Source organism: Prinia subflava, chromosome 5 (assembly GCF_021018805.1).
Source record: "Prinia subflava isolate CZ2003 ecotype Zambia chromosome 5, Cam_Psub_1.2, whole genome shotgun sequence".
Taxonomy (NCBI): domain Eukaryota; kingdom Metazoa; phylum Chordata; class Aves; order Passeriformes; family Cisticolidae; genus Prinia; species Prinia subflava.
In genome coordinates this window covers 46,137,775-46,151,283 of record NC_086251.1, presented here as the reverse complement: position 1 = coordinate 46,151,283, position 13,509 = coordinate 46,137,775, and the positions used below count along the sequence as shown (strand labels likewise).

The window sequence follows — 13,509 nt, the reverse complement described above, 5'->3', positions numbered from 1 at the left end:
CTTATTCAGACAGTTGTATAGTGACACTGTCTGTGGTTATGAACAAAGATAAAGTTATGAGGAACATCTGTGCGTGAAATGCATCCCAGAGTATATTTTGCATTTGAGATTTCTTTATATACATAGAAGCTTATGTGTGTATATATATATTAAAAAATTACAGATAAACACACACAAGCATGTGTGTTTATCTGTAATAATACATACAGCAAGATCCTGTATGCATCTGTAGAAACATTAAATATATTCAAGAAGGCCCAAATGGTAAATCAGGAAGTATGAGGGGGTATTTACAGTGTGGAGTTATCCCTGATTCTTGCTTTGTAACTTCAGATCTGGTTTCAGTCTTCATAATAAGTGTTCAGTAGTGTTCTGTTTTTTTCTGTGTTTTCCTGAGATGATTGTATATTGCCAATGCAGTCCTCAATTCCCAGAGGAAGGAGAGCACTTAGTCTCCTGTCAAAAACTGATGCCAAAATACTCTCCCATCCTGTTGGTGCTCTAGGAGACAGCTGTCCTGCATATTAGCATACTTGTTAATGGGGCTATTTAGAACAGAAACACTTTATTTCTCAGAATAATGTAGTGCTTTTCAACTGTTTAAGTGTGAAATGACACAACTGAAAAACATAAGATTATGAGGGCTTGTTGCTCCATTCCCTTATGTGCTGTGTCAGTTCTTAGTTGACCATAAGATCAAATTTGAAGTGCAGTAACATCCTTATCTTCAGTAACATCGATGGATGGAGCTCAGGTGACCTTGGAGTAGGTCTCATCTAGCCTTCTATTTTTGGCTCTGTCATCTAGGCTCAATGGAATTGTACTTTGCAGTACTGAAAATTAAGTAGGGACACTAGTTCGTGTCTTTGAAATTCATTTTTACAAGAGATTAGAGTCACTACAAATCTCACCAATTTCAGGGGGGAGAAAAAACCCCAATAAAATATGGAAACTTCTTTCCAACAAAACAAAACCTTGTTTTTCAATAAAAAATTATCTTAGAGGATAATAGTGACAGACTACTCTAAACCAAACATATGGAAACTTGGAATGACTGTATCTCTTCAGCCATACTAAAATATTATCATGATATTTTATGGCTACTTAATTTAATAAATTAATGTACTTAATTTTATAAATTATGTCCTTCTTGTCCGAAGAAAATGCAAGTGTAAATAACAAGATTTATGGTGTGTGTATATGGCTGAAGGGACAGTGTGCACATAGTAGGGAATTGATACAAATTTCTCTTTAGTATGCTAGTGTTGGAAATGTCATCCTTGCATACCTGTTCATCATTTTGCATCATTACTCCTCAACAGGTGTGACATAAACTGTAACCTTATTGAAGGAAGATGTCTCATCATTTGCATAAATATCATTCTTTTCTTGCAGCATAAATAGCAGATACCTGAGATACTGGAAAATAGTTTCTAAAGCACATTAATGATGTGGAGAAATAGTCCAGCCCCAGATTTATTAAGCTATTATTAAGACATTTTCTGCATTAGTATAGAAAACCTGTTCTTTTCAAAGGTTGGTTCTCTTTGTTACAGTTGCTCTAGCTGAAAAGACATTTTTCATTTTAGAAATGATTCAGTGTGAAAAAGAAACCATGGTCTCTCAGTATGAGCCACCAAGGAAACAGATAGCAACTTTAACAAGCAAAATAAGAATTCTTAATTCAGACAGATTATCTGTTTTCTGTCATAGCAATACGAAGAGAGAGGAAAGTAGAGTTTCCTGCAGATTTCTGAGTCTGATTAGAAACAAAGTGTTGAAAGCACATAAGTTGAGGTGACTGTAGAATTAGTTGGAAGAGGATTAGTGAGTTCACTTAAAGTAGAAGTAGGAATGAAAAGTAGGAAAAGATGCAAATGAACAGGGTTTAGGAGTAAATGCACAGAGTTCATGTGCATGGAACAATGGATAACAATGGGAAACTCCAACTATAGATTTGCCTCCTAAATAATAATCCTAATAATGAAAATTGTAAAGGGGAGAAAGAAAGCAATGGCCTGTCTAAATTCACAGGCAATGGTAATACTCCATGATGTTATTTGTAGGTCATGGATCTGGCTCTGGAAAGTTAATAAATACCTCAACCAATAAAAAACCGGATCTTTTAATAGATGTCTCATTTGTGTAAAGTGCAAAGAACAGATTATAGAATCTTCCACTTATCACCTTATATATTCTAAATTCAAGGTAGTCCATGACTGTTAAGATATTACAAGATGTTACTTGGATATTAAAACAAAATTGGATGCTTAGTTAAAGCACTGTATGTTTTAAAGATTCTTGTGTGCTATGCTTTTGCCTTGTGTAGTAAACGTACGTAAGATGCTTTCTGAGCAGATGAATAATTAATTTTCAGATAGTCTTTCAGAGGTACACATTAAAGTTGTGTGGATTGATGTCAGAAACTGAGGTTAAATAACAAGCTTGAGGTTAAATAACAGGCACTCTGTTAAAACTTGCACGTCTATGTCAGTTGGCTGGATACTAATTAAATATAGATGGAAACAATATAATGAACTTAAATGAATGGTTTTAAGCTAGTATCATGTACCAACACATTAAGTCATGCAGTATTTTCTCCTGCTGCTTAGACTAGTCATTGGTTTCAAAGGTAACTGTCCACTTTGTTTAGCCAATGAGAGGTATATAGACAACTACTTTACATTTTTATAGTAATGTGCACATTTTGGAACTGTTTTCTGGATGATTTGCTAGACAGGAAGATCACATTTCACAGTAGTGTCTCTCCACTGTGAACCCACTGACACACCTACCTTAAACGTTTACAGTCCATTTCCTTACTGTGCAGTATGTGTTGGGAGAGACAGTGTCTCGGAATAAGTGCCCAACATGTGTGTTGTTTTACATGCTTTACATTTCTGTGTCCTGACGTGTATCTGGGAGTAAAAAGGAGGCACTGGAGTTGTTTTTGTGTTGGCATAGTGTCTCTGTTCTCCATGTTGCTCAGTAGTAAGTAGCTTCTGAAGTTTCCATATGATCTTCCAAGCTTGGTCCTAATTATAGCTAGCTGCAGTCATCTTAGGAATTGCATAGTCAGAGTGGTGGATTTTATACAAACAATTGCATTTAGATAAACTGACACTTGATTTTTGTCCCATGGGGGAAAGATAGGTCCAGGAACAGTAGAAAACCATAAACTGCTTCAGTATTGGAAACTTCTTAGATTCAAGTAGTGGCTAAGGAGTCATGCAGGAGGGATAATCTTTGTCAAATTCTTTTTGTACATCTCCAGATTTCAACTATAATTTCTGGTAGATCTGGACATTTATGTTTTTATTTGCTCCCTTCCAAATTTTTTTTTTTTCGAATTAAGGGAACACAGATGTGATACCAGCTGGTTATGTTGGAAAAACAGGAAATTATTCAGCATTCTGAGAAAATGTTGATCGATTTGAGATATTCTTTCCAGAATTCTCATGCTCATTAAGAAGCGCAATGAAGAATTTGTAAAAGAAGAACGCAATCTTTTTGCCGAGCTTGATATGTTTTAAGATGGAAATCTTTGATTTACACCTTTTATTTTTATTCAGAAGCACAGTCTTTGCAGCTCACATTGAATTGGATCTAGCAAAGTCAGTGCAACTGTTTGCCTCTCATTACTCCTAGAGGGTTTTTAAGCCATCAAGAATCAAATTACGTTAGTGAGTGAATTTCAGGCTGAAGGATTAAAGAAGCGTGAAGACTCCAAAGTTAATTTGCATTAACAATCTTGTCAGTTTTAAAAATGAAGGATTTACTGGCCAAGCTATCCCAGTAAAGAATCTGTCTTTTCCTCTTAAAGTGTGAGCCCAACAATTCTATGAAATGTAGCAAAGCTCAGCTTTTTCCATTAGATACTTACAGCCCCGTTAATGAGGGACATTTTTTATAGTTTTCATCTCATTCTCTTATCCCAGTGGCACAGGACTGAAATGAGAGTGTCCTATTGCATTTCAAGATATTGAGCAAGCACATCTGCCAAATCTCCTTGACAACCACTATGTCCTTTTCAAGATAAGGATGTTCTGTGGAATGGAAAACAGATTAATGCTGGATCCACTTGATCTTATCTTCAGAGCATTCCACCAGCTCCCACATTGCCAAATGTCTGATTATTATTTTAATACTGACTAATTAAATAATGGATTTTGGAAAGAGTTAATTAGAGAAAAGAAAATAATTCTATTATCAAGATTGCATTCCAAAAAGAGCTTTAAAAGACTTAAACTTGGACAGAATTCAGCATATGCTACAGAATGAGCTTGAATTCCTCTAGACTGTTATTTATTTCATGGCACCTAGAATCATAGAATCACTAAGGCTGGAAAAGGCCTCCAGGATTAAAGTCCGACTGTTAACCTGGCACTGCTGTGTTCACCCCTAAACCCTATCCCCAAGTGCCACATTCACCTGTTTTTGTACACTTCTTGGGATTATCCCTCTAGGTAGTCCCTGGGCAGCCTTTTCCAATACCTGGCAACCTTCTCAGTGACAAAATTTTTACTCGTATCCAATCTAAACCTTCTCTGGTGCAACTGGAGACCATTTCCTCTCATCCTGTCGCTTGGTACCTGGAAGAAGAGACCAACCCCCACCTGGCTACAGCCTCCTATCAGGAAGTTGTGGAGAGTGATAAGATCTCCCCTGAGCTTCTTTTTCTCCAGGCTAAGCAACCCCAGCTCCCTCAGCTGCTCCTCATAAGACTTCTTTTCACAATATTAAAGTTTAATGTAGTAAAACAGACAAATACACATAGAGAAAAACAAAGACAGTTTGTGCTGTATTTTCAAAACCCTCTAGGCTCCTAAAGAAACAGAGGATTTTCAAGACATTAGAGATAATGAGAATTAGCCTTCTAAGCTGCTTATGACTTAAAAATTCCACTACATTTCTGTTCAGACACATACTGCTCCTGAACATGTGGCTTGTCATGAAAGTCTCTTTCTTGAGAATGGACATGATATGTCAAAAAATTTGATTTCTGTCATCCTAGTCTTTCAGTTTTCATTGTCATTTGACATTCTAGTAGGCTTCCTTTTTTTTGTGAAAGCTGAGAGATGAAACATTATAACATGAAAAATTATATCCTTTTTACCTGATGCTAGAGAAGCAAACATAATCCATATTTCATTATGACCAGTCCCTTAAGATATTTTTCTTAGTTGTAATTTAAGAAGAAAAAGCATATGGGTAGGAGATAATAGTCATGAGTATCCCAGAATTCTCACAAGTCACATTATATCTTAATTTGCTTTGTGAGTGTGCAGCTTTGTTTTCTCCCAAAAGCCAATCTCTCCTTTGCAAATTGCTTTCATCTTTGCAGATAATGTGCTTCATTACTATAAAATCTGGAGCCTATCTAAAGAACTCTTGGAACTTTGCTTCTTTACAAAACCGAAATTTCAGACCAATATTATAGAAGATCTGTGTATACTGTTGGCTGTTCTACTTTCTTTTGGACAGGAATTTGAGACAGATTTTCTCTTCCATTGTTTCTAATGCTCTCTTGTTTACTTTCGTCATAGCTGAATATTACATACTTTAAATAAATATAGAGCAATTTTTTAAACTTCTCATAGGCTTATCAGCTGAAGTTGCCCTTTCAGTAGCTTTGCTTACTGAAATGTGTGAGTTAATGCTGAACATAAGGCTAGTCAGTTGTGTAGGTAGGTAATTAAAAAAAACCCTAATAGTGTGTATGCCATTTAGATATGTGTTGTTAAATCAAATATAGTGGCTATGTGGCTATAGTATCTTTATTTTAATACTACATATATCATCCTTGCCTCTTTCTTATGCTGAAGAAAACATGTATCAAGTGAGTTGAAGAAAATGGATTAGGTTTTATTTCCTGATGTTTGCCTTTAGAATAAGAATTTATAATAAATTTTCAATGGTGTAGTATGATCATTGTTTTTCTTAAGTTTTATTTCTAAACTTAAATTTTAAATCAATCTTCCTTGGTTTAAAAAACAAAAAAAATCCCAGATGTTTTTTGTCTTGTTGTATAGCAGCTGAGTACTAGCAACAAAGGCCCTAAACCAAGCCTAACAGAGATCATGGGAAATCTTCATGCTGACATTGATTACAGATGCACCAGGTCCTTTTAGCAAGAGGATATGAAATGAAGCTCTTTCTAGGGATAAGAAGCAGCATCACTATGATGATGATCATCAGAAGGAAAGCATTCTTACAGCCATTCACTTACTGTTTATCGCTCGTTGTTAATTCTGCTTGTTTTCAGTTTGTTTCCATTTCTGACCTGCTCGTATTTGAAGCTTGTATTAGTTGCATGCTGGTTTTCTCTAATCTGTGTATGTTGTTAAAAGTAACTTTCTTCTCTCTTTAGGCAGGAATTTTCAGCATGAATGCATGTGAAGAGGGGTTTGCCACTGGTGGCAGGGATGGCTGTGTTCGCTTGTGGGACTTAAATTTTAAACCAATTACTGTGATTGATCTCAGGGAAACAGACCAGGGATATAAAGGTAAAGAGAAGTTTGTCACTTCCAATATACCAATAAGATGGGAAATTCATCAGTGTTTTAAACAAGAAAAGACTTTAAAACCCAAAATGTTGTTTTATGTACATATGAACTATTTGCTAGAAACAGATCATGCTCACTATTATGAAGGTCACAGTTACTTTTACAAACAGTACATATGTACACAGATGTAGGCACAGATTTTTTTTTTATGCACATTGTTTCTAGTGCAGAGCAGTTTTTAACAAGGAACAGTAATGCTTTAAGAGAACTTGAAGCAGTGAGATCTACAGTATAAAACAACCGAGTACAACAATTTCCTTTGTTATCCAAAATTTCAGTAAAACTATTTGGATGTTATCTATAGTTTTGTGGAAATTAGAACACTGCTTACTTGTAACTATGACTTCAGTTACTGTTCATGTCATGCTAAAATTTTACATAGAATGTTTCAGATATTGTTGCTGTAATGATTTAGGAGAAGAATACAAATGTACTGAAGCACTAATGTCACTTACAATATTGCTTTTGTTGGCATTTGGTTTTCTTTGCCCCAGTCACTTTTGTTATTTTCTAATATCTTGCCAAGAATCTGAAAATGTGCTAGAATGTCTGACAGCAATGAGATACTCAGGGTCAATACATAACTGATTGCAATTGACATGATATTCCCATCAAAATTGTGAAGTATTGCAACAAGATGAAATACATTTAATTTTAAATATGCCCAGTGGAGTGGCTCTGCTTTAAATTTAAATTTACTCAGCTGCTGCCTCTCAGTTGTGATGCATTAGCTGAAACTGTTCATTCCGTGTTTCATTTTTTCAGACTTGTTCTCACCTCCAGTTTGCCTCCTTTACTTCTGATCTTACAGACTCTTACCATAAACTTTTGCCTTGTCAAATGCCCATGACAGAGCAAGATTTAAAAAAAATCTTATCTTGAATAAAATGAGTTTCCTGATTCTTTTCCCTTGACTATTTTTTTCTTGTATACTTCTGAGGATTGCCTTTAAAACCTGTCCTCTTGCTCATTTTCTTAACTGCATTTTCTGCTACTCCACTGTCTTACCTCTTGGTGTACTCTATATATATCTTCCAAGGAGTCACAAAAAAAGTTTATGTTCCAAGGGCAAGTATGCCACTATCTACGAAATAGATAAAAAGAGTAAAAGAAGTAAGTCCAGGAATAAGAGAAGGATATGGATACATCTTGACATTTTCTTGCTTTTATGCCTTGTCTTTTGCTACTTTACGGTTGTTTTACAAGTTCTGAGGATGTGTCTCTCAGTAACAATCTCTTCTACAGGTCTGTCTGTAAGAAGTGTTTGCTGGAGAGGAGACCATATACTCGTTGGGACACAAGATAGTGAAATTTTTGAAATTGTGGTGCATGAGCGTAATAAGCCTTTCCTGATAATGCAGGGGCACTGTGAAGGAGAGCTGTGGGCTTTGGCTGTCCATCCGACCAAACCCCTGGCCATGACTGGAAGCGATGATCGATCAGTCAGGTTAAATTTTGTTTCTTTGTTAAACTGCAAACAGTTTTATATAATCAGCTCATTTTGTAGGTGACCTGATTGAAATGTACACATTTTAAAGTTAGTAAAATGTGGCATTGATAACTTACTTCTACAGTTAAGTTAAGCAGGAAATCAGTGATCTCCAGTGATAAAATACAGTGGAAATATATATTTCCCCAAACTCTCCATATATGAAATTTGAAAAAAATTCATTTAGGTTAACATTGAGCACTCAGAGACAAGTATCCTTTAAGTCTTTCCTTTTCAGGAGTTATGTTAAGCGTGCACAGCTTGCAATGAAAAAAACTGTGATAAAAACTTACACGTTTTACTCTTATGATATTTACTTTTCCAAATAATGCAAATTAACTTTTAATGTGTGAATTTCATCAAACCTAATCTGTGCATGTTACATGTTTCATCTCTACTTTTTTTTGGTCAAAACCAGCTTTTCTTTCTTATAACTTAAATATGTTGGCATTTTTGTTAAATATCTGAAGTGTAACACAGTTAAGCAAATCAATTATTAATATTGAAATATTATTCTCAAATTCCAAATATGACTGAAAATCATAGAATTAATCTACCTTGTTATAAAAAAATATGTATTTTAATGTTATTACTTATAAGGAGTTATCAATGACTATTTAATAGGAAAAGTTGTTTATACTGATCAAAGTCTTTAATTGTTATTTAATTATTCTGGCTAAAATGATTAGCAAGATAGTGGAATTTTTGCAGGGGTGGTCTAAAAGTATGCATTGTCATATGCTATCATTTTTTATATTCAGAAAATCAAAATCAATCTGTCCCCACATTTTCTCATTAGAGATATTCTCACCTTTTAAAATATAAGAATATTTCTTGCTATATGCAAAATTCACACTTATGTCTTAGATTTTTTGTTGTGGAAAATTATTTTAAAACAGGGACACTGCCATGTCCAGCACTGGGCAGAAATTGAGGGCCTCATCTTACCTATGAGAAAGCTGCACACCCATTTTACATTTGGCATTATTACTTCCTTGTAGAATCTGGAGTTTGATCGACCATGCTCTGATTGCGCGGTGCAACATGGAGGAGCCCATTCGCTGTGCCGCGGTCAGTACTGACGGAATCCACCTCGCTCTTGGAATGAAGGATGGCTCTTTCACTGTGCTTCGAGTCAGGTATGCTACAAAACCACTGCACATAGATACATTATTAGTATGGTGATACTCCTGTGGCCATGCATGTGGTCATTTGTGCTTTGGTTTTAAATTGCGGAGGGTGCTCGGATTTTTTAAATGTGTGCTTCATATATTCATGTTGTTCTCTAACAACCCATTTGAAAAAGTGTATTGGTCTATTTGCAGAGAGTGGCAGTGTTCTAGGAAATGTTTTACTTTAGGTTTTAGATTTATGAATTATCCTTGAATTACTAAGAAATAAATTTTCATTACTTCCTAAATTGTTTTCATGTCTTGGAATTCTGCTGTCAGCACATCTGCATATAAAACCAGTACTGTGCTTGTACAAAATTTGTCCTGCTGTGATCCCACAGTTTTAAAGGGAAATGAGATTCATGTCTCATGTCAGTGAAGTTTCCTTCCCTGAGTGAATAGACATCTCATAATCTACCTGATGAAATTTCCTTGTAGACCCAGATTGAACAGTTCCTTTTGTTTACTGTCCCTCAGCCCAGTGAAACACCTTCTTGTGACCCTGTTTCCTTCTTTTTTTTTTCTCCATGAAGCCCTAGCCAACTCTAAAAACAACAATGTTGTGTTTGTACATAGATAGTTAAGTTCAATATATAATTTCACAATCTTTTTTCATTGTTTAGACTGGGAAGTTGACAGTGTGATGAGGCTCTTCTTTACTTATGACATGCTTTCTTTCATACTACAGAGATATGACTGAGGTTGTTCATATCAAAGACAGGAAAGAAGCTATTCATGAACTCAAATATTCTCCAGATGGGAATTTCCTAGCTGTTGGTTCCAATGACAGCTCTGTGGATATATACGGTGTTGTTCAGCGATACAAGAAAGTTGGGGAATGTATTGGATCCTTAAGCTTCATCACGCATATGGATTGGTCTTCAGACAGTAAATACTTACAGACCAATGATGGCAATGGAAAGAGACTTTTTTACAGAATGCCAGGTAAGATTCTGAGTTGCCTTCATGTTAATTAGAATTAACATAGAGTGGTTTTGTAAAAAAAGCCAAATGTAAATCCTGGTTCAAAGCATGGGGGTATAGAGGAAGTTTTTTGGAAGTTCATAAGAGTATTTGCCACATTTGAATAAGTATAGCATTTTTCTGGCAAAGATACTGAAGTATTTTTATCCTTATATGTTTACTCTTCTTTTGAATGCATCTTTTTATACTAGAGATGCTGCTTTATCGTTTTGTTTCTCAAAAATAAATTTTTGCTCCCACTTTTTCTAGAAGAGTTAAAATGCAGCATTTAAATTAAATTTTGCAATAGCTTAATATCTTTGTCCTTACGGAGCTTGGATATTAAATGAATTATCATTTGATTGCACTGAATGGTTTTTAAAATGTGTGGAATAATCAGTACATTGCAGCTCAGAAGAGGCATTTGGTTTTCTAGAACTGTGTTTGCAACAGACTGAGGAATTCAACTTAAAAGAGCTTTTACAGTGAGGAACTTTGTGACAATATTGCAAGTATTTTCAAGGCAGTATTCGTGAAAATTTGACTGAAGTGTCCCATAGTCTTGAAATAATTTCAGTCAAGGTAGTTCCCTCTGTAGAGGACATATGCACATATTACTATCTTAAAGCTTGAAATTTAAGTAGTCCTTATTAGAATATGCCAATGGCAGTATTTATCACAAGGCTTGACTTCTGTCTGTTGCATGTACTTTTTACATAACATTCTGTATTCTTCCCACTCATCTTTGTAGTATTTGTATTTGTAGTAACTGTATTATCACCACTTTTTATTTTGTCCCTTTATTCTTATTCAAGATTTATTCTTTGCTCTGTACATTATTCACAGATCTTTTTTATGACTCTCTGCTGAAGCATCTAATTCATTCCGTGAACAATTTTGACTCTGTGCACTGAATGCAACAGAAGATGTGTGAGAGAAGATAGTGAGAATTTAATTAGACAGTAACAAATAGACACAGGAGGAGCAATTTGAAGTTATATAGACAGCTTTCAACCTGGAGTTTCTTCATATGGCAGAATGTGGGATTGTGAAATCTCATTTCTGAAAAAAGTTAGTAGAGTTAGAGGAATCTCCCAAGTATTTCAAAATAATGATCAAATTACTTTCACTTGAAATTCACTTGAAATTCCACTATGAATTACGGAACTTACAGTTGTCTGGCACAAGACCTGCAGGACTTGGTTATGGATATAACCAGTATTGTTAATTATTGTTTACATGGATTAGTGGCTGAAGGGTTAGAATTGAATTGTTGTTAAAAGTGAATTGCAGCTGAGTGTTCAGTCTGACTCACAGCTTTTGCCTTTGCTTGCACCATTCTTGCATTGCTCCAGCTCTTGGCTTCTGGCCTTTCCAGCAGACACAGTACTTATCTAATGGGCTTTGGTCTGACTCAGTTCCTCAGCTCTTACCTTGTGGGATTGGCTCAATCTCATTACAGATAGAGCTGGTGTGAAATAATGTAACAAGGATCTAATGACAAAATTGGTGGTTTTAGTAATTTGCAGTGGCCAGATATGAGTTCTTCAGTTCTTGCTCTAAATAATCCAAGTTTCTGCAATCTTTCAGCAATAGAATTTTATGAATTTTATCTTAGAATGATTACATGTATTTTTGATAAATATTTAAAAAATAGCACAGCCTCAAGCAGATACCAAGAAGTAATAGAAATAATAAAGTACCAAACTTATGATCTTCTGTTAAATAGTCTTGAGAAGTCTTCTTACTGATACTGTTGATCATAATAGAGAATACTAGATCAGGACAGTTTCAGAAGTAGTTTTTAATTCTGTTGCAGTTGGATTCAATTTTTAGAGAATTTTAAAAAATGTTACATTCTTTAAAATCGCATGAGTGACTATTGAAAAATGGCTCTTTATTTTCTGCTTAGGTGGAAAAGAAGTAACAAACAAGGAGGAGTTGAAAGGCATTCAGTGGGCATCATGGACCTGTGTTTCTGGCCTTGAAGTTAATGGAATCTGGCCCAAATATTCAGATATAAATGATATAAATTCTGTGGATGCAAATTTTATTGGTCAAGTTATGGTTACAGCTGATGATTACGGAATAGTAAAGCTCTTTCGATACCCATGTCTAAGAAAAGGTAGTGCCTTTTAAATTCAGTTATATGCATATTTTTAATTGTGACTATTGTGTGACTATTCAAGAAAAATGTATTAGAAGACTGGAAAATGAAATATGTTTTTAATATCACTTTTATCAGAAAGAGTTTTAAAAAATGGGGGAATATCAGTCTTTAAAAACAAAACCCAAAACATTTCTTTAAGTACGTGAAGCTTGAAGACATCTCCTAAGACCTATCCATGCAGTTGTAGCCAGCATTAAACATGAATGGTATCTAGAATGAAGTTCTTCAAACAGCTCTGAAACAATGAAGTCTTTCTGGTATAAAAAGATTAGTTACAATGGAGTGCTGTTAGGAACTTCATTTCAGTAACTCATCCAATGACTGTGTTGTAGTTATGTAGCCATGAAAATGTTAACTGGATGTATCTGTACTACTACTACCAGTTCTACTGCTAAACGTGGGAGGAGATGAATTGCTGGAAGTGCTTAGTACTGAGATTGTACATTGGGAACCCGTGCTACAAGCATGTATACGGGGGTGTTTTCACAGACATAAATATACATGATTTAAATAACTGTATTTTTTTAAGTAAAAGTAATAATTGTCAAAATCTTAGTTTGTAAAAGGTAAAATTAATGGAGTAAAATTCTAAAAATCTCTGGTACACCTCATACAGCATTATTGTGCATCTTCTGTCCTTGTGTTTAACTTGATTAAATCATTATATTTTGGAACCTAAACTTAAAAATGTATCTTACACATATTAAAATTTGGGAAAACTGCAAAAAGTTGTTGCTATTGATTAAAGTACCAATAGTAAGTAGAATCTTTATTAAACACTACTTTTTCAATGGGTTCCTTAATATGGTTTTCTGAGGTACTTCTGAAACATTTACTTCACAAATATTAAGAGAGATTTTTATTCTTGTTCTAGGAGCAAAGTTTAAAAAATACCTGGGTCATTCTGCTCACGTGACGAACGTCAGGTGGTCGCACGATCACCAGTGGGTTGTTTCCATCGGAGGAGCGGATCATTCTGTCTTTCAGTGGAAGTTTGTCCCCGACCGCAAGCTGAAGGACACTCTTCATATAGCACCCCAAGGTAAGCAGCTGACTGAAAAAACACCAACAAAAGGGTGGCAGGCAGGGAGGCTAAAGGAGAAGTAAAATTCTTTGGTGCCACTATTGAAATAAGTATTCAAAATTTCA

The 13,509-nt window shown here is 35.0% G+C and overlaps 1 protein-coding gene across 1 annotated transcript in view; it reads left to right on the top strand.

The window, feature by feature from the left end:
* Nucleotides 1-13,509, top strand: part of EML5 (EMAP like 5) — a 96,320-nt gene that overhangs the window by 26,281 nt on the left and 56,530 nt on the right. Inside the window, exons 6-11 of the mRNA XM_063399135.1 lie at nt 6,371-6,506; nt 7,812-8,013; nt 9,057-9,194; nt 9,916-10,172; nt 12,103-12,315; nt 13,235-13,402. Coding sequence (XP_063255205.1) covers nt 6,371-6,506; nt 7,812-8,013; nt 9,057-9,194; nt 9,916-10,172; nt 12,103-12,315; nt 13,235-13,402 — 1,114 coding nt within the window. The remainder of the gene's footprint in view (nt 1-6,370; nt 6,507-7,811; nt 8,014-9,056; nt 9,195-9,915; nt 10,173-12,102; nt 12,316-13,234; nt 13,403-13,509) is intronic.